This window comes from Bubalus kerabau, chromosome 2, assembly GCF_029407905.1.
Source record: "Bubalus kerabau isolate K-KA32 ecotype Philippines breed swamp buffalo chromosome 2, PCC_UOA_SB_1v2, whole genome shotgun sequence".
Classification (NCBI taxonomy): Eukaryota; Metazoa; Chordata; class Mammalia; order Artiodactyla; family Bovidae; genus Bubalus; species Bubalus kerabau.
In genome coordinates, this window is record NC_073625.1 from 104500039 (window position 1) to 104520868 (window position 20830).

General features: G+C 40.2%; 1 protein-coding gene across 5 annotated transcripts in view; it reads right to left on the reverse strand.

Moving 5' to 3' along the window:
- Nucleotides 1-10331: 10331 nt before the first annotated feature.
- The window catches only part of SPICE1 (spindle and centriole associated protein 1), a 61618-nt gene continuing 51119 nt past the window's right edge, over nucleotides 10332-20830 (reverse strand). For all 5 annotated transcript variants that reach the window (XM_055568195.1, XM_055568194.1, XM_055568192.1 and 2 more), the window contains 5 exons: nucleotides 18331-18821; nucleotides 15452-15635; nucleotides 12875-12977; nucleotides 12021-12108; nucleotides 10332-10781 (listed from right to left, as the gene is read on the reverse strand). In XM_055568195.1, the coding sequence (XP_055424170.1) occupies nucleotides 10728-10781; nucleotides 12021-12108; nucleotides 12875-12977; nucleotides 15452-15635; nucleotides 18331-18821 (920 nt within the window). In that variant the 3' untranslated portion in view covers nucleotides 10332-10727. The remainder of the gene's footprint in view (nucleotides 10782-12020; nucleotides 12109-12874; nucleotides 12978-15451; nucleotides 15636-18330; nucleotides 18822-20830) is intronic.

A 20830-nucleotide genomic window follows, 5' to 3' on the forward strand; every position in this document is an offset into this window, starting at 1 on the left:
TTTCCCTGTAAGCATAAAATTGAGACAGAGAAAGGGAGAGAGCTATAAAACAGAAATCAGAATTTTTTTCCCCTCAACAAATTCTACAAGCACCAAACACCATATGTGTTGACAATCGTATATTTACACAGTATCAGAAATGACTTTACCAGTGAGAGGTCACAACTACCATCAGAGACCTCTGCAATGTGGCAAAATAGAGTCAGATGCTCCCTTCCTCCAGGCAAACTTGTCACCAGACAAGTTGTGGTCTTCCAGAGGTCCACAGTGAGACACCACCCAAGCCCATCATCATTCTGTAAATGCTCCACCATTAAAATTAACCCTCTGCCATCCTGCCTTGGGTTCATCCCCTCTGCTTCCTCTTCCCATCATCAAACTCCCCTGGTGTTGCTAATCAATTTCAATATTTAAATATTTGTTGAGGACATATTCTCTGTATCAAGTCTTATGTCAGGCAATAAATTACAGTACTGAACTACAAAGATACAACCCTTAGTGGAGCTTGTTTAGAAAGACAGGTATTAAACAAGCAATTAAAATGTAATGAGTTTTACAAAAATTAGGGTGCTGTGGGCACATATAGCAAGAAGATGAAACCATGTCTGGAGTTAGCAAAGGGGCATTTGAGATGGGAGATTAGAAGAGGTTGGCCAGGCATGAAGTGGGAAGTGAGGGAGCTTCAGAGAGATGCTTCCGTCTATGAAGGGCTGAAAGCAGGCTACTGGCTAGATCAGGAGAGTAAAATGGACATTGAAGAGGAGGCAGGCAGCAGATTATATAATTGTCTCTAAGTTTTGCTACGGAGTTTAGAACTTATTTCTATGGAAATTGAATGCCACTGAAGGTCTTTAAGGAGGGGAATGACATGAGACGTTTTCTCTGTCTTCTCTCTCTATTGCAGCCCTTGTAGATGAGAACACCTACCATATCTTTCTTCTAAGTCTTCCTTTCCCTGCACTAAACATTGCCTGTTTCCTCAGGATTCTTCTATGGCATGGCTGGCAGGCGGAGTAGAAGTCCTATCTGGATCAGATCTGTGGTTAGATTCAGGTTTCAATCCCAGTTTTGCCACATAACTAGCTAATAAAACTTTACATCAATTCCTCAGCTGTAAAATGGGAATGTAGAGAAAACTTCTTATAAGGCTACTATGAAAATTAATTGAATTACTGCATTATTATACCATTCTGATCTCCAAAGAAAGACTATACCCCCAAAGCAGCTATGATCTACACTACATGATCAGTGCATGAGAGGGCAGGATGACTACCACCTACCTTCATCTTCTGAACATAGACTTTAATCCACCTGTTTTCTTGCACTGACATAATAATGACGCCCTCTCTTGATTTTTTTTGTTCATTTTAATTCTTTTAGAATGAAGGAATTGGGAAGTTGTAACCTGGTGAGGCTTTGATGACAGAGAGACTTGTTTGGCCAAGAAAAAAAGGTTAGCTTGGCCAAAGGCCAAGCTCCTAACATCCCTTAACCTGTTAGTCCTTTTATATGTAAAATAGGGATGATAAGCTTGTCTGGCAGAATCATTGTAAATACCAAATGAGATCTTTTATACCCACAGTTCTCAACTCTGGCTGCACTTTACAATCACTTGGGAAATGTTTCACAACATACAATTCTTACGGTCTCACTCCCTCTATAATTATTTTGGGCAGACAGAGAATAGGAACCAGGGGTAAAGATCAGCGGTTTAGAGCAAACTCCTTGTTAGGTACTGGAAAATGGGAATTTTACTATGATTACTATACATTCTCTTTAATACAGCGAGGGCTCAACAAATATGACTATACAATCTTGACAGTTGAAAGAGGTTTAATCTGGTCCAACCTCTCACCCAAGTCACACATCTACAGCTCAAGCCCAGCACCGCTAGAAAAGTAGTCTCGGCTCTTCCTGTTACTAGTTGTGGGGTGTTGAGTCAGTATTTAACCTCTCTGTGCCCTCTCATCTATAAAGTGCAATACCTACTTCACAAGGTTGTTCTGAGAGCTCAGTGAGTTAATACAGTAAAGTTTTCAAAGAACAGTGCCTGACACTCACTATATAAAATAGGGATGAATGTATCACTTTCTGAATAAAGGAGCAAATGAAAGAACACACCAAGAGACACCAGCTTCAATTTAAACATATCAAGAGAGTGAACACATTCTGTTAATGAGCACTATTTCTTAGTAAGCTCATTTTATAGTATACAAAATCTCCCTTTCTACAGCTTGGATCTATTTGGCCCTTATTCTTCTGGGAACACATAGGACAAGTTTTTCTGTTTACTATAGCCATTCAATGCCTGGAAAATCCCATGGACGGAGGAGCCTGGAAGGCTGCAGTCCATGGGGTCGCTAAGAGTCGGACACGGCTGAGCGACTTCACTTTCACTTTTCACTTTCATGCATTGGAGAAGGAAATGGCAACCCACTCCAGTGTTCTTGCCTGGAGAATCCCAGGGACAGGGAAGCCTGGTGGGCTGCCGTCTATGGGGTCGCACAGAGTCGGACACGACTGAAGTGACTTAGCATAGCATAGCATAGCCATGCAAATAACTGTAGCTGGTTTACTTTCCTCCCTAGATCCTCTTTTCCCAGCTAAAGCATCTCAATTCTTTCAACTATTCCTCACTAACATGTTTTCAACTTTTTTCAACATCTGGACAGATCAAGAAATTAATTCCCAGTGCATCATATACCCCTCCCAATTTTATATGTACTTCGAAGGATCTGGACACTTTCCAGAAGATATGAACCATCACTTTACTGGTTAGGGACATTGTGTTTTTTCAAGGTAGCCTAACATTATGTTATCTGCAAGGGTGGGGTGAGCAGGCGCATTATATGCTGACTCTTCATAATCTATTTGTGGCCAACTAGAATCACTAAACCTTATTTGTGTGTTCCTAATTTTGGGGGGCTCCAAAATCACTGCAGATGGTTACTGCAGCCATGAAATTAAAAGACACTTACTCCTTGGAAGGAAAGTTATGACCAACCTAGATAGCATATTCAAAAGCAGAGACATTACTTTGCCAACAAAAGTCCGTCTAGTCAAGGCTATGGTTTTTCCAGTGATCATGTATGGATGTGAAAGTTGGACTGTGAAGAAAGCTGAGCACCGAAGAATTGATGCTTTTGAACTATGGTGTTGGAGAAGACTCTTGAGAGTCCCTTGGACTGCAAGGAGACCCAACCAGTCCATTCTAAAGGAGATCAGTCCTGGGTGTTCATTGGAAGGACTGATGCTAAAGCTGAAACTCCAATACTTTGGCCACCTCATGTGAAGAGTTGACTCATTGGAAAAGACTCTGATGCTGGAAGGGTTTGGGGGCAGGAGGAGAAGGGGACGACAGAGGATGAGATGGCTGGATGGCATCACTGACTCAATGGACATGAGTTTGGGTGAACTCTGGGAGTTGGTGATGGACAGGGAGGCCTGGTGTGCTGCAGTTCATGGGGTCTCAAAGAGTCGGACACAACTGAGTGACTGAACTGAACTGAACCATGTCCTATCTTATACTAAACTAGCTAGGTTTGGGAGTCTATTTGTAGAACTATCTTACATCTATTTTCATTAGACTCACACTCACTGTTCCAGCCTACGGCTAATCCTGTTAACCAACTCACTAGGTAGACTGTGAAGTTTTGAGTCAACCCTGAAGAAGTATAAAGAAAAAAGAAAATTACAGTACACAGTGATGCAGAGTATGTGTTGCTAGAAGGAGGTTGGCTAGAAGCCAGACAGAGAGCTCCCCAAGGTGACATTACTCAGATTCATTTCCTAGATTCCAGAGTCAGTCTCCATGCTCACAAACTCAGTGTGCCAGAGCTGCTCATGTTGAGAGTCATAGATTCCTGCATAAAAACACACTCAGTTTTTACTTTTTAGTGTGAAATACAACTGTGGATAGAATAATATTTTTGTTGTTGTTTTGTTTTTTAATATTTACCATGTGTCAAGCACAGTTCTGAGGATCTACACATACTGTTTACTGTTTCACGTATTTCTCAAAACTCCATGAGTTAGGTACATTTTACAGATGAGAAAGCAGAGCAGTTACTCTTTGAATCCTTTCCTCTCACCCAGCTCATGCAATTGAGTTCCAAGTGCTGTTGCCCAGTGTCCATTCTCTGCCTTCTAGTCCTACCGTCACCATCCTAGTTCTGGTCCCCATCCTGTCTCACCTCTGCCATTACCACAGCCCCATTCCCTCCCTTCTCTGGCCCGTTTCTACACTGCCTCTTATATGTCTAAAACTCAGCTTTTAGTGTGCCACTCTTCTTGTTTAAAACTTTGTGGTTCCTCATTGCCGCAGAATAAGAACTCAGATTCCTTGGTGTGGCACAAAGGTCTTCACTCTAAAGTCTGCAGCGCATCTCCTGTCACCTTCCCCCTCCCTGAACGCTCCTCAGCCCCTCCTCCTTCCCCAAAGTTTTAGTCAGTACCCCACTGGGACAGCTCAGCGGCTGCCTGGACACGCTGCTGACTTGCATGCTACTATACTGTATCTTGCATGTGCTACATACTTGACCTGTATTATCCTATTTAATTGCAACAGGAACCCCATGAAGTAAGCACCACCACCTTCCCTGCCTAGATGAGGAAACTAAAGTGTAGAAGGTCAATCTGCCAAGTGTCACACCGCTTAGTGTGGGATGGGGTGTCCTGTTGACTGAGAACCCAGGCACTTTCCCACCAACCACCCCACCTCCCCGGCTTTTGGCTCAGCCGGGTCTAACTCAGACTCCAGCTGTCCTGTCTTCCTCCCTAGTTAGATTATGAGCTTTTGCAGGCAGGAACCGTGTCCACTTTGTATCTACAGTGCGGAACCCCATTCCTGCGAATGCTGTCACTTCAAATGTTTAGCTAACTGATCCATAGACGGGATAAGGAATAAGTCCGGAAAACACTAGTTCAGTTTAAGAGAAGTCCAAATAGAGCTCACTGCGCCCTGACTCACTAACAGATTTGAGGGGGAGGTTGTGGGAACTGCCAGGCTTACCTAAGGTACTCCACGGGCGCTCGGCTTTCGCAGTCACAGCATCAGTCCCAGTTCTCCGTTTACAGCGGTTACCACAGCAACGCCAACACACCTTCCAGATGGGAGGGGACTGCCGCGCATGCGCTGCCCGAGGCGACTGTCCGGGTCAGCTCAATCTCACTCGCCCTCTAGCCCCGCCCATTTTGTGGCCCAGGATTCAGGATCAAAGCCAAACAGAAAGCCCAGCATCCTACTAGTTTATCATCCCAGTTTAATATGTATGTCTAGCTCATGATTATTATCCTAAGAATGCTTTATTGGTAACTTGAACACTTTGAAAGATATGCCCAATAATACAAAATGGCTCAAAGCTTCCCTGATCACAGACTATCATCAGCAAAGATATATGTCACAGAGACATTTTTGTTTTATTTATTTTATACTATATTATCTCTGTTGGTCTTTAGGAGTAATATTTTATGTTGTGGGCTCTTTGGTAGCAGGACTCTAAGTGCACAAAATATAGACGTGGCTTGACAGATTTCTCAGTTTAGCAGTTTGCTCTCCCAACTGCTCCGAGGCACAGCCAGAGATCATTATTATTTTTAAGCACCTAACTAATGTTACTGGTTACAAAACATTGTTTTTTAATGGCTACAATCTTGCAATATGTGACAAAGAACTTTGCATCCAGAATTTTAAAAAACCAACTCATAATTCAATAAGAAAAAAACCCACCTAAATTTTTAAATGGCAAAGGACTTCGAATACTTCACATCAGATATATGAACAATCAATAAGCACATGGAAAGATGCATAGGAGTAGGCTCTAGAGAGTTGCATACCACAATGCACACATTTCACACTGGGATGGGTAAAAGTTTAAAAATCGCCAGTACCAAATGTGGAAGGATGTGGAGCAAATGGAACTCCCATATATTGCTGCTGAAATGAAAGGTAACACAACCACTTCAGACACACCAATTGGTAGTTTCTTTAAAAGGTAAATATTTACCAAGACATTCAATGTCTAAGGTATTTTCCCAAGAAAATAAAAAATTTGTTCATACAAAGCCTTATATGTGAATGTTCATAGCAGCCATATTCACAACAGCAAAAGAACTGGAAACCACCAAAATGGCTATTGACAGGTGAATGGGTAAATATATATACAATGGAATACTACTCAGAAGTAAAAAGGAAGAAACTGACACACACAACATGGATGAATCTTAATTAGGATGAGTGAAAGAAGCCAGGTACAAAAAGTTACAGTGTGTGTGATTTCATTTATATAAAATGCAAAGAGATCTATGATGATCAAAAGCAGATCAGTGGTTGCCTAAAGCTGGAGCAAAGGGAGAGATGCACTGCAGAGAGACAGAAGACTCTTCTGGAGATGCAGGAAATGGTCTTAATTGTGCTGATAGTGCTGTGTGTATACACAACTGCCAAAGTCAATGAATTGTTGTCTTTAAACATATGTATGGATGTATTTTATTGTATATAAATTATTTCTCATGTTAATAAGAAAAATAGCTATATAATATTCTATTGGTTTCCTTCATGTTACACAATGATTTTCCAAAAACTGTGTATTATGCATTTATTGGTAATATTGGGCTTCCCAATGGTGCTAGTAGTAAAGAATCTGCCTGCTAAGGCAGGAGACCTGGGTTTGATCCCTGGGTCAAGAAGACCACCTGGAGAAGGAAATGGCAACCCATTCTAGTATTCTTGCCTGGGAAATCCCACAGACAGAGAAGCCTGGCAGGCTACAGTCCATGGGGTCGCAGAGAGTCGGACACAACTTAGTGACTAAATAACAAACTTATTTTTAAACAGCATGTAGTTATTTTCAAATAATACGCTCAACATGTTTTATTTCTGCCTTAAAACATATTTAAATTTAAAACACTGGATCCAAATATTGAGAAAAATATAAATGCACTATAGAATGTCTTTAAAAATCTAGAAATACAGAGGGACTAGTGCATTAAACATCCCTGAACTGGCAGTCATTATGGAATGCTTGTGAATCAGGTCCTGTTCTTAGCATATTTACATCCATTTATCTCACGTAATCCTCACAACCCTGTAAGAAAGGTAATACCTCTATGGGAGAAATTAACTTGACCAAAGGACACAGCCCAAGTAACAGAGTTAGCACATGAATACAAGTTTTCTGATGCCAACACTTGCACCCTTAGCCACCATGCTATATTAGTTATTTCTTAAGTTAGTAGAAGTCAAATAATTGTTTTTAAAAAGAGCTTCAAGTCCTGGGCTTTACTTCTTATAAGTATTCTAACATTGGGTAACTTATTCCACCTCTAGAGCTCAATTTCCTCATCTATAAAGAAGAGTGGGATGGTATTTAAATATACTCAATTCATAGGTTAACTGTGAGAGCTAAATGTGGTAAGGGGCTACTGCAGCTTAGCAAGGCACCAGCCACAGGAATGGATCAATAGAGAACAGCTCTTATCATTATGGTGCTTCCATACCATACACACTGTAAAAGGGCAGCACAGCGTAGGTTTTGAAAAAAGACTGCCTAGGTTCCCATCGAGTGCCACCACTCCCAAGTTATGTGACCTTGAGAGAGGGCTTACCTCCTTGAGCCACATTTCCTCATCTGCAAACTAAGGATAATATTAATAGTGATGTTGTTGCTCAGTCACTTAGTCATGTCCAGTTCTTACGGTGTCATGAAATCATGTGGCTAAAACAGTGCCTGTTGCTGCTGCTGCTAAGTTGCTTCAGTCGTGTCCGACTCTGTGCGACCCCATAGATGGCAGCCCACCAGGCTCCCCCGTCCCGGGGATTCTCCAGGCAAGAACACTGGAGTGGGTTGCCATTTCCTTCTCCAATGCATGAAAGTGAAAGTGAAGTTGCTCAGTCATGTCCGACTCCTAGCGACCCCATGGACTACAGCCTACCAGACTCCTCCATCCATGGGATTTTCCAGGCAAGAGTACTGGAGTGGGGTGCCATTGCCTTCTCCAAAACAGTGCCTAGTGCTTAGCAAACAGTAAATTATTATTAAATTCTGCTAATCCAAATGGTTTTGCTAAGCGACTTCACCTTCACTTTCATGCATTTGAGAAGGAAATGGCAACCCACTCCAGTGTTCTTGCCTGGAGAATCCCAGGGACAGGGGAGCCTGGTGGGCTGCAGTCTATGGGGTCGCACAGAGTCGGACACAACTAAAGCCACTTAGCAGCAGCAGCATAGGAATGATTATATCACAACCGTGGATTTAGCTATCCACATATAGTTTTCCTCCCAAGCTGTAATCTGGAGAACTGCAAACTTTATTAAAATATAGCAAGTGATCACTGGCTTTCTGGGGCATATTGGAGAAGACACGTTAGCAAAAAACTTGCATCTAAACCCAAAAAACACAAGTAATCTGAGTTTGGACTGTTAAAAGTAAATACAAGTAGTACGTCACAGTCAAACTCCGCAGAATTCACTGGTCTGCAATGATATAGATCCATGGTTCCCAAGTTTGACCATGAACCAAGCCACATGAAAGGCTTATTTAAAAAGACATCAGAGTTTCTTTTTTTTTTTTAGGTCTGGGGTAGGGCCCCCAAATTTTCATTTCTAGTAAGTACACCAGGTGATGCTGATGCTGATGGCTGGGGTTCATGTTTCAAGACCCACTGATGCTGTTGGTTCTGAAAGTTGATAAACAGGAGGTAATAAAGGCAGTTTAACTGTTAATTAAAACCAAATATGCACTAATTTATGATTTGGAGGTAATAAATATCTTTATAATGATGTTTCCCAAACTTGGCTATTCACTGGAATCATCTCAGGAGGATTTTCCCCAACCCCCCAGAGATTCTAACTCAATTGGTCTAGAGTGAGGACTGGGAATTGGGAACTTTAGAAGGTCCTCAGATGACTCTAATGGCATCTGAAGTTGAGAAGCATTACTTCAGAAGGCCTAAGAAAGAAAGCCTCCTTACTCTGCATCTATTATTTCTGGAGCTTTTTCAATCCACTTGTGTATTTTACCAGCAAAAACAAACATTAACAGGATGAAGACTTACATGCCAGTTTCAGGTTCCCAGTGAGTTACCGGTAAAAGTTCTTTGCATTGTTTCTCAATTCTGACTGCACATGAAATCACCCTAAGTAGCTTTTAAAAATGTCATGCAAAGGCATCTTAGAGGTTGAAAGGAATATAGAGGAAAAAAATAAAGACTCAACAAGTTGGAGAATATGAAAGAAAATATTGAGTTGGCCAAAAAGTTCAACCCAAAGTATGTCAAAATGATGCATTCACAAACCAAGCAGATAACCTGCCATTTCAATAATACAAGGAATAACACCAAAATGGTTTGATATGCCAGACAGGGAAAGTATTTATTAAATACCAAGTTTTAAAAAGTGCAATACAGATGGAAGAATCTGCAATAATGCAAACACACACAGATGACTTCACATAAATGTAATCAGTGATACCTGTGCTGTCTGAGAAAGTTCCCCCAAGTAGTTTCAATGTGTTTCCCCTTCCCAGTCGCACCTCACTTAGGCTGAGAATTCCTATCATAGAGCCAAGGAGCAGAGACCATGCCAAAACCCAAGTTTAAAATAGCAACCAATATGTGAGCCCAAACAGGTACCTTAAGAAAAATTTACCCTGAAGGTATAGTAGATTATAGGCTGGGGAAATGTGCTAGCAATGTTTTGTACTCAATTCTGTCCCAAACATTAAATAAGCCGTAAATCAATGTTTCTGTACTGAGATATTCAAGCTCAATTGTTATTTATTTAATATACATTACCATAACTAATGTGACATTTTCACATTTGAAGACTATGTAAGAACTTTATAGTGAAGAGAAGACTCTTGAGGGTCCCTTGTACTACAAGGAGATCAAACCAGTCAATCCTAAAATGTTCATTGGAAGGACTGATGCTGAAGCTGAAGCTCCAGTACTTTGGCCACCTGATGTGAAGAGCTGACTCTTTGGAAAAGACCACAATGCTGGGAAAGATTGAGGGCAGGAGGAGAAAGGGACAACAGAGGATGAGACAGCATTACTGACTTGATGGACATGAGTTTGAGCAAGCTCTGCACGAGTTGGTGATGGACAGGGAAGCCTGGTGTGGTACAGTCCATGGGGTTGAGTCAGGCACAACTGAGTGAACTGAACTGAACTGAAGAACTTTATAATACATAAACCACTCTTACCTGCTTAAGCAAATATAAACAAATACTCCCATGCTTACCTTTGAAAACCATACATTTACTTGATAGAAAAAGTGATAGACACAGCAACTTCCCCAAAAAGGGGGTGTTAAATTTTTCTGAAAGCCAGAATTTAGTCACACAGAGGCTTTTTATTGTAAGTTACATGAAAACCAACTTAGTTCTTCTAAAAAAAATAAACAACATTTAACATATACTAGACCAAAAAATTCTGAATAAAGATGATAAAAATATAATACTGAAAAAACCCTTGAATTTATTAGAATACACAATTTTAATTTTCCTCTAGTCAAATTTTATTTACAAGGCTATTTGTCGGAAATCTATTTGAAAAGGCAGAAATTAAAGTAATTGCTTTATTTCTTGGTTCCGTTAGTGCTAATTCACAAGATCTTTGTTAAGTTTTATCTGAAAGAAAAACACAGAAACTTGAAAGCAGGAGCAGGGAAGGGGGAGTAGAAGTTCAAGAACGTATTACTGAAAACAAACTCTACAACTCGACCTCACTTATGACACGTGGGTAGAAAGAGCAAACCAGCCTTCTTCATTTTGTTTCTCAATCTGTTGAACAAAGATGCAAAAAGGCTTTAGAAAGTAATCAGGAGCACAAGACCACTCAAGATTTATAATTACTCATACCAAGTACAAAGAACCAAAGTTATCCTATACCGCTGAATGGTACTAAAAATTATCAATACTGTCAATTTTTATCCTGTAACAGAGACACTCCCAAATATTCCCTGGTCAACAGATCTCCTTATTGGTTTGGGAGGCCTGTTTTTTAAAAAAGGATCAATCCAGTATTTTATGCAAGTCATACATACAACTTTTTAAAATAACAAAAAGTTATTTGATCTTGGTAAATTAAATGTTACTAAATTCCAGAAATTAAGGGCAGATTATATAAAATAGTTTACATTAAAGCTCTTTTTAGGATGTAAGAAACAGCAAAGAACAGACAAATCTTCCAGAGCTAGGCAACCAGGCTATCTGAGCCTATCGATTAATTTGGACTATAAATACTCAACACTTACTGAAGCACTCACTATTTGGTCTAATTCCTGAAGCCAGTAATAAGAAGAGCAAAGATGATTGTCCCCCATCAAACAGTTGTTAGCTCACATTTGCAAATGTAATGTTTATGATTTTAAAGTTATCCTCACAATTTGCTATGACCAAACAAAGGAAAGTTATTAATATATTTTGCTGTATTACCAGCACAGAAACATTCCTTTTGCAAAAAATCAGGATACATTGTAAGAAAAGTTTAGTTTCTATATATTCCTGTAACAAATCAGAATACATAAAAATATGTAAGACATTTATTAACCGTTTGTGCTGGAACTCTCTAAATGTGGCATGAAACCTCTCTGTGGCACACTGGGGCAGAGTGACAAGGAGAGTGACCTGTGCCAGGGCTCCAGCTATCCTGAGGCCTACAAAGCCTCAGCAAGGACTGAGGACACCAGCACCTCATAAACCCACAACCCACCCAAGACACCCCTGTGTGTCTTGCCACACTATTTAGAATGCTCTGCAGGAAACAATAATGTCCATCTTTGTTGAAATCATTGAACTGTATTCTATTCCTTAGTTACCCTAGAAAACAAAAGAAGTGCATGCTTGCTTTTTCTAATGAAGGCGAATTAGTATTTCTTTTCTTCTGAGCATTTTATATTATCTTTAAGATAACAGGAATAATAATTAAGCACGACCATTGCCAAATCAACCACCTTCCACTCTACACACCTTGCCCTCCTAACCTCTACACACATTTCACAATTACACTTTATCATATACCTTTGCTCTTGGATTAAGAGGTGTCAAGCGCCCACTTCCTGAGGTGGCATTTAAAGGAGAACAAGAATTACTAGCAGCCCCTGAAGATCTATTTAAGAGAAAAAAAAAAAGAAAAAGTGAGAGAGTAATCTATCATTATTAACCTTTAAAAATGATATAAGACACAATTCTCAATATTGCCAAGAGCTTGAAATGGAATGGCTGACTTAAATCCAAATGAGGTAAATTATTTGTAACACATTTTCACCAACCTAAGCCTTATTTTAATTAGTAGATTTTCCTTTTTGGAGTATTTTTAGGTTTACAGAAAGACTGAATGGAATGTATAAAGACCATTACACTACCATACAGATAAGTTTTTAACATTAAAAGAGTTGGTACAGATGTGGAGGGGTGGGGGACAAGGCCGAAGTCATGGAAGAGTAATGAGACTTGGAGCAGTATAGTGGTAGCATGTAGAGTGGACACAGAGAGCCAGGCACATCCCCATTTACCAACCACATGTCCCATCTAAGCAAACCACCCAATTAGCTGTATGAGCTTTGGTTTCACTTACTGTAAAGAACAAAATACTACTGCTCAATTTATCCACACCGTCACATATTACCTCCAGATTTTGTAACCCATAAAGTGCTCCACATATGTGCCATTATCCCATTTTTGTTTTCAATAACCAACCCAATGCTTTTCTATTTAATGAAGGATTTTTCCTCACTCCTTTTCCCTGACCTCCAAATTCTCCTCCCCAATCACTTGATTTTTCTACATGAGTAAATCTATCTGAATCTAAGTCAGATTATATTATTTTCATAAAAAGCATAAAACACAAACCATGCTTTTGATTTTAACCCTACCTTCTTGAATTTAGCCCACTAGTAGGAGAGTCAGTACTGCATTTTGAGCTTTCTGGGGCTTCTGCTCCAGGAATAGACACCTCAATTGTCCTCTTTCCTCCCTCTATAATATAAAAATAAACATTAGTTACATTACCTTTCATTACAATGAAAATTAAACTTGATTTCTGTCTTACTGCAAATTTTACATTATAAATTTGAGGGTTCTGTCTATATTTTTATTATAATGGCCCACAAATACACTTCAAGGTTTTTTTTAAAAACAAACTGTGAGACAAAAAATTGTAGTTACTAGTATCAATTCAGGAGCATGCCAGCTCTTAGAGAGACAAAATCTTCAGACAAGTGGTATCATGTCAGATCCTCAAGTGAAAAACAGAAATTAAGACCTATCCTAAAGAACAAGAGATCCTGGTTAGAGTTGCTTATCTAAAGCTTTCCAAAAAAAAAGGAAAAAGAAAATTTCTGGAGTTATGCAGTAAAACTACATCTTCTAAATCTATTACATTACTGCCATTACTGAAGACATTAAATTTGGAGGGGAAAGTTGGCTGAAGAGTTCATATGGCCAATGGCAACTATAATTATGTACATTTTCAATATTTCAGAAGTAGATAATCAGTCAACAAATATTTACTAAGTATCTACTCATGAAAGGCTCAGCCAATGCTCCTGTGAATCACTGCTTAAAACTAGTGCTTTCTGGGATTTAAGAGGTAATGACACTCTTTCAATTTTATAACATTTTCCTTGATTACCCTAGAAAACAAAAGAGGTTCTGCATGGCAAATGATTTATTTTTATCTTTATCATTATAGTCCACAGAGGTTCCTGTGAAACCAAGAATTTCACTTAAGAATACCTTAGACAAACAAGCACTGGAATGGAAAGAACAAGGCTGCAAATCTACCAATTTGCTTTAGAACTTCAGACAAATCACTCAACCTCTTTGTGTCTCGATTTACTTATTTATCAAAGAGTTGTATCAGCTTTGTCTGCTCTGAGCGGTGTCAAAAACTAAATGAGCCAACAAAAAGGAAAGTATTACCCTCAAAGAACTACTGAAATAGATGTCTCATTTTATCACAAGATTATTCTTAAGAGTGATCTGCTTTATTTTTCTTCACTGTACTTGGCATTAACTGACAGTGTCTCATATATTTATTTGTTTACTTGTATTGTTTGCTCCCCAACTGGAACCCTGGTGTAGTCAAGCCGGGCAGGAACTTGTCCTGTTCGATGCAGTATCCCCAGTGCCCAGAACACAGTGGCACATAGTTGGTATTCATAGACATTGAGCGATTTCATTTATTTATTCTAGTCAGAAGTTGCCTCTAGACTTTCTGACTGTGAAGAACAGTAGACAAGGCTGTAAAGTGAAAGGAGCCCAGAATAAACAAAGAGGAAGGGCCTTAAGGAAATGCACTATCCACCACTTTCTAGTACTTTCCAAATCACTCTGTTTTCTGGGTCTGTTAAGTGTCAAAAAGGAAATAACTCTGAAGTAAAAGTCTTATTGGTAGATCCTTTAAAGGCAACCTACTTCAACCAGCCACTGCTGCTGCTGCCGCTAAGTCACTTCAGTCGTGGCCGACTCTGTACGACCCCATAGACGGCAGCCCACCAGGCTCCCCCGTCCCTGGGATTCTCCAGGCAAGAACACTGGAGTGAGTTGCCATTTCCTTTTCCAATGCATGAAAGTGAAAAGTGAAAGTGAAGTCACTCAGTAGTATCTGACTCTTAGCGACCCCATGGACTGCAGCCTACCAGGCTCCTCCGTCCATGGGATTTTCCAGGCAAGGGTACTGGAGTGGGGTGCCACTGCCCTCTCCGTCAACCAGCCACAGGACGTAGGAATCTTTAAAACAGCATTGCCTGAACACCTCAGGGAGCACAACACTTACTGATACAGAGCTTTGTCTTTTCCTGACAATTAGAACCTTCTCTGTATACCAGGCCCAATTAGTCTCTCTGGAATCTTTATGCAGCTCTACCCCTTAAGGGTCTTAATAATTCAATTTTTGGCTAAAGAGCAACTTGAGGTCTACTTTGTTTCATCAGTACCTTTTAGAATGTGATCACTATGACAACTAATTTTTCAGTTATATTTCTATTGTTTAGAATTCCCTCTAGCATTCCACATCTCCTAAATGTAACAATGAATACAAAGTTTAACTTACAAATGAAAATGTTTTAAAGGCTTTCATAGAATAATAACTTGTAATTTGTTGTTCATGAAATTCTAAATGATCTTTTTGATGCTCATGTTTATAATTAGCTGCAGCATATGCCATAAATGAATCATGTACTGTAATTGATCCCATTTACATGGAGGGCAACTTAGGAACTCAGACACCAAAGATGGACTGCAGGCACCATGGATAGCTTTCCAGAAGCTAGAGTGGAGACTGGCCTTCTGGTCCCATTTCTGTCACTGAGTTCTGTTTCTTTCTATACACAATTGAAGCCACTAAAATACACGGGCTTGAGACTTCTTTTAGCTAAACATACACTCATAGACAAGAAAGTGAAAGTTTCCATGCATCTAAGCTTTTAAATTATGAATCTGTGACTAACCAGCCCATGCTCTGAGAGGTGACTGCACAGGTGATACTGGTGGAGAGGAAGGATTCAAGCCAATAAGCTTCTGCTGCTCTATTAACTGCAAGAGTTTTCCACGAGCCTCCATACTCTGTCGATTCAATTCTGCAATCCGTTCCTCCATGCTACTTGGTGTCAGAGGTTGCACTGCTGGAAAAGTCTTAAAAAACAAAAAAAGACACAGACTCCATGTTAAAAATAATCCAAACAATTCTCACTTTTTGTAAAAATAAACTTTTCCTCTAAGAGCCAGCAAATTAGTCTTCATAGTCCTTGCTCGGAGAAGGCAATGGCGACCCACTCCAGTACTCTTGCCTGGAAAATCCCATGGGGGAAGGAGCCTGGTGGGCTGCCGTCTATGGGGTCGCACAGAGTCGGACACGACTGAAGCAACTTAGCAGCAGCAGCAGCAGCAGCAGTCCTTGCTACATGCAAACTTGAATAATAGGCAAACAGTAACAGAATTTACAGATCTCTTAATTTAAAAATAAAGGCTAAAGTGGAGGGATACTTATCCTTCTAATATCAGTACCACATAAGCCTTCTAGTCCCTCTGTCCATGTAGAGTGACTGTGGGACAAAGCAAAGCTTTCCTGCATTTCTTAGTGTTTGCTGAGCTGCACAAAGACCACGTAAGCAAGATACTACTCCCAGTGATTAGCTTCTAAGTAATCCCTATTTAAAGACAGGTCTGGAGTTTGAATCACAATATACACAAGAGGTTCTGTTGTAGTTGAAACAGATGATTCTATAATTATAATCTTCATGCACCGTGAGCTATTTGGCAAAGATTTCTAGGAATCAAATCACTCCTTCTGACCACACGTCAGCCCTCCCAGGCTGTTTTTGGCCTTAGATACCTGATTTCAGAAGGTTGGTGACTGTAAAAGAGTACGGGAGGTAAGAGTAAGAAGAAGCCACTCAAGAAATATCACGAAAGTTTGATGTGAAAAGAAATGTATATGTCACTCTTAAGTATTTCATTTCGTTAAGTATGTCCCTTTGAGGGAAAAACAATTCCTAATAGGAGTCACTAATTTGCAGTTTACACTCATTAGTTAAAAAAGAGACAGTAAGATAGTATGAATTAAAAATCACTCAGTAATTCTGATTATATCAAAGAGTAGTGAGCACAATAAAACTACATTCTCCTCTCTTGCCTGATTGTTATCCCAGTGGGAAAAGGAGGTAAGATCAATTTTTAATTCTGTTGTCTTTTTAAAACCAAGAGTTGCCTGCTTCAAATAATCTTCAAAACTCTGCAAAAACAGAAATGTTTCCATTGACTAGAACTGAGACAGTGTGTATCGATGACCGCAGCCCACTCCTGATCTCCTTCTTGGCTTCTGACGGCTGTTTCTGTGACTCGATACTCACATTCCTCCTGAGCCAGAGCTGACAGAGATGGCCCTCACCCCCACTCTCTCCCAACCTTCTTCATAGGAATCCTCAATCCACTGCTGCTAAAACCCTTATGGAAACCATCACTATGGATCCCTTAATCCACGAAGCTGGCCAGCTCCTTTCCATGGCCTCGTCCCCATCGGAACACTCAGAGGTGCCACCCTGGCTTCGTGGCAAGGTAAAAAGAAGTCTCTCCCATCACTGGGATCAGCATGAAGGCATGTTTCACAATTGGAACTTAGAGTCCCTTTTCTCCCCATAAGCAAGGCAATGAAGGTTTACACTGCCAGGTCAGCCCACAGTGTACTTAACTTAACAAAATTCCAGCACAACAGTATGTAGACTTTTTTTTTTTTGCCTTTTTTACAAAAATTAACTTACTTTTTATTGAAGGATAATTGCTTTACAGACTTTTGCTGTTTTCTGTCAAGCCTCAACATGAATCAGCCATAGGTATACATATATCCCCTCCCTTTTGAAACTCGCTCCCATCTCCCTCCCCACCCCACCCCTCTAGGTTGATACAGAGCCCCTGTTTGAGTTTCCTGAGCCATACAGCAGATTCCTGGTGGCTATCTATTTTACATATGGTAATGTAAGTTTCCATGTTACTCTTTCCATACATCTCACCCTCTCCTCCCCTCTCCCCATGTCCATAAGTCTATTCTCTATGTCTGTTTCTCCACTGTGCCCTATAAATAAATTCTTCAGAACCATTTTTCTAGATTCTGTATATATGTGTTAGAATATGATATTCATCTTTCTCTTTCTGACTCACTTCACTCTGTACAATAGGTTTTAGGCTCATCCATCTCATTAGAACTGACTCAAATGTGTTCAGTGTGTAGACTTTTGCTCCTCAAAACGTAATCCTCAGACCAATATCATTTGAAATTTATTAGGAACGCACAGGTTCTACCTCAGACCCACTCAATCAGAGACTGCATGTTAGCAAGATCCCCAGATAATTCATATACATAAAAGTCTGGCTTCAATAATTCTTTAAAACATCATTTCCATAGGAGAATGCATTGTGTCCTAAAAAATTAACTACTCATGAGTTGAGGGCCAACTACATGCAACTCTCTTTTATGAGCCCCTTTGAGAGTAAAAATGATTTCAATTAAAATGCAGTTGTGTGGCAAACGTTCAAAACATATTTATTCTACATTCTATATTAAAAATTTCATTCCTAGCTTAATTTTAGCTTTTCTACCCATTTTACTTTTGTCCTATTTTCCTCATTCATTTCCCCATTTAAATTTTATGTCCTCTTCTAACGTGTGTGTGACATAAACTGATAAATAACCTCTACTTATTCTGTGATGAGGACATGACAAAGCATAAGCCCTCTAGCACCAGCCTCAAAGATATACAGGGTCATTTCTAGATGCTCCAGTAATAAACTTAAATTCCCATACATCTGGAGTCAATCCTTAATTGGTACTCACAGTCATCGTGTCGCTGGCATGACTTGTCTCCTGTCTGTCAAACTCCCGAAGTCCGTCCCCTTGCTCTCCCCCTGGACCAATAATATTATTCAGATGTGCCCTGATAGCTGAATTCTGCAGGGTCAACTCCGCAATTCGTGCCATGATGTCCTTTCTCTGTATTAACGTCTCATTTGTTCTAAGCTGCTGCCCGTCTCCCAGCACCAGGGGTTCTTCTGAGAGTGTGGGGTTTCTCGATTGCTGCATGCTTGACCGGGAACTGCAGAGAGGGTGTGAGAGGCTAACAAAAGGAGCCTGGGTTTTGCTCTGCGAGTCTTCTCCCATGTGAGAGGCCCTCCACCTCTGAGTGAAGAGGTGACTCTCGTCACTTGAGTTCTGAATGTCTGCGCCAACAGGTAAGGTCTTCTTTTCCCAATTTTGTTCCTTTTCGATTATTTCCACGGTCGGAGGAATTCGCGGAGCAGGACGGGTTTGGACAGTCCTCCTCAATACTGTAGATACGGTTAGAGCGTAATAAACATGTACTGCTGAACCACAGTTGGCTCTTTGGTCATCTCATGAGCCCCCCTCCCCACACACACGTAGTAGTTAGCATTTGAGAAGCATTTCAAAGGAAGGATTTGGTTTCTGAATGCCTCAATTATTTTAACAGGGAATATACCAGCAATACTACTCCTAATAATCAAGTACAGAGTCTTTTATAATCCTTGTAGCTTTATCAGCAACCTTGTGAAAAACCATCTACCTAGTTCACATTTTAAGACATATATTAACTCATATCTGGAATCCTGGGGGGAGTATAGACACATAATGTAAACTAAAGATGGATGGGGAAGTATCTCTGAAGAAGTAAAGTTTTTATTTACTTTTTTGCTTTGTGTTTTGGGAGGTTTTTTTGGCTACTCTACATGCGGATCTTAGTACCCCAATCAGGGATCGAACCTGCAGCCCCTGCATTAGGAGCACAGAGTCGTAACCACTGGACCCCAGGGAAGTCCCAAGAAGTGACACTTAAATGATTACATATGTGGCAGAGAATGGAACAAAGAACATTACAATCAGAGATAACAACATATGTGAAGGCCCCAAAATAGGAAAGAGGAAAGAAAGGAGGCCAGTCTGGCTATAGCATACCAACAAGGGAGCATCGGGGAATACAGTATATAAGACTAGAGAAGCATGCAGGGGCCATTTCTCACAGAGCTTTTTAAGCCATGTTAGAAATTTTATAATTTAATCCAAGAGCAATGAAATCTGGAGAAGGTTTGTCCACAACTCAATTTACATAATTTACATTTACTAAATGCTACAGAAATTAGAAGGTCCAGGAAGAGAAGTAGGGAGACCAGCAAGCAACCATATTAGTCAAGAAGAAAGATGATGGTAGCTTTGACTAAGGTATGTTGGCTATGAAGAAGGAGAGAAGTAGACACATCCGAGAAATGTCTTGGCAACCGAACTGCAAGTGATGCACTGAAAGCAAGAAGTGAGGGAAAATGCAGGGAAAATGTGATGCTGTTTGGTGAGATGGAGCCCATCAGGAGAACAGATTTAGGGGAAGGAGGATTATCAAGAATTATTTTGAACATGCTAAGCTTAAGGTGCCTATATATCCATCCAAGCAGATGAAACATAGTTCAGATACTCAAGAGATCATCTAGGCAAAGATCTAAAACTGGAGGTCACTGGCATATAGAAGGTATTGGAAGCCACAAGAACAAGTGAGATTATTTAAACAGAAAGAATAGTAAGAGAAGAAACCAGTATCATGACATGAAGAACTTAACATTTAGAGTCAGGTAAAAGCTTTATTTGCTTGGGCTCCAAAATCACTGCAAATAGTGACCGCAGCCATGAAATTAAAAGACACTTTCTCCTTGGAAGAAAAGCTATGACAAACCTAGATAGCATATTAAAAAGCAGAGACATCACTTGGCCAACAAAGGTCCATAGTCAAAGCTATGGTTTTTCCAGTAGTCATGTACGAATGTGAGAGCTGGACCATAAAGAAGACTAAGCACTGAAGAATTGAGGCTTTCAAACTGAGGTGCAGGAGAAGACTCTTGAGAGTTCCCTGGAGAGCAAGGAAATCAGTCAGTCCTAAAGGAAGTCAGTTCTAAACAAAATCAATCCTGAATATTCATTGGAAGGAATGATGCTCAAACTAAAATACTTTGGCCACCTGATGCAAAGAGCCAACTCATTAGAAAAGGCCCTGATGCTAGGAAACTGAAGGCAGGAAAAGGGGACAACAGAGGACGAGATGATTAGATGGCATCACTGACTCAATGGACATGAGTTTGAGCAAGCTCTGGGAGATGGTGAAGGACAGGGAAGCCTGGCATGCTGCAGTCCATGGGGTCACAAAGAGTCAGATGCGACTGAGCGACTGAACAACAATACCCCTGGACCATCCAGACAAATGGGATACCCCCTTACTCTGCATTTCATTGCTGAGGACTTGGTCCTTTGATCTGAGTTTAACTGACATTTACAACGC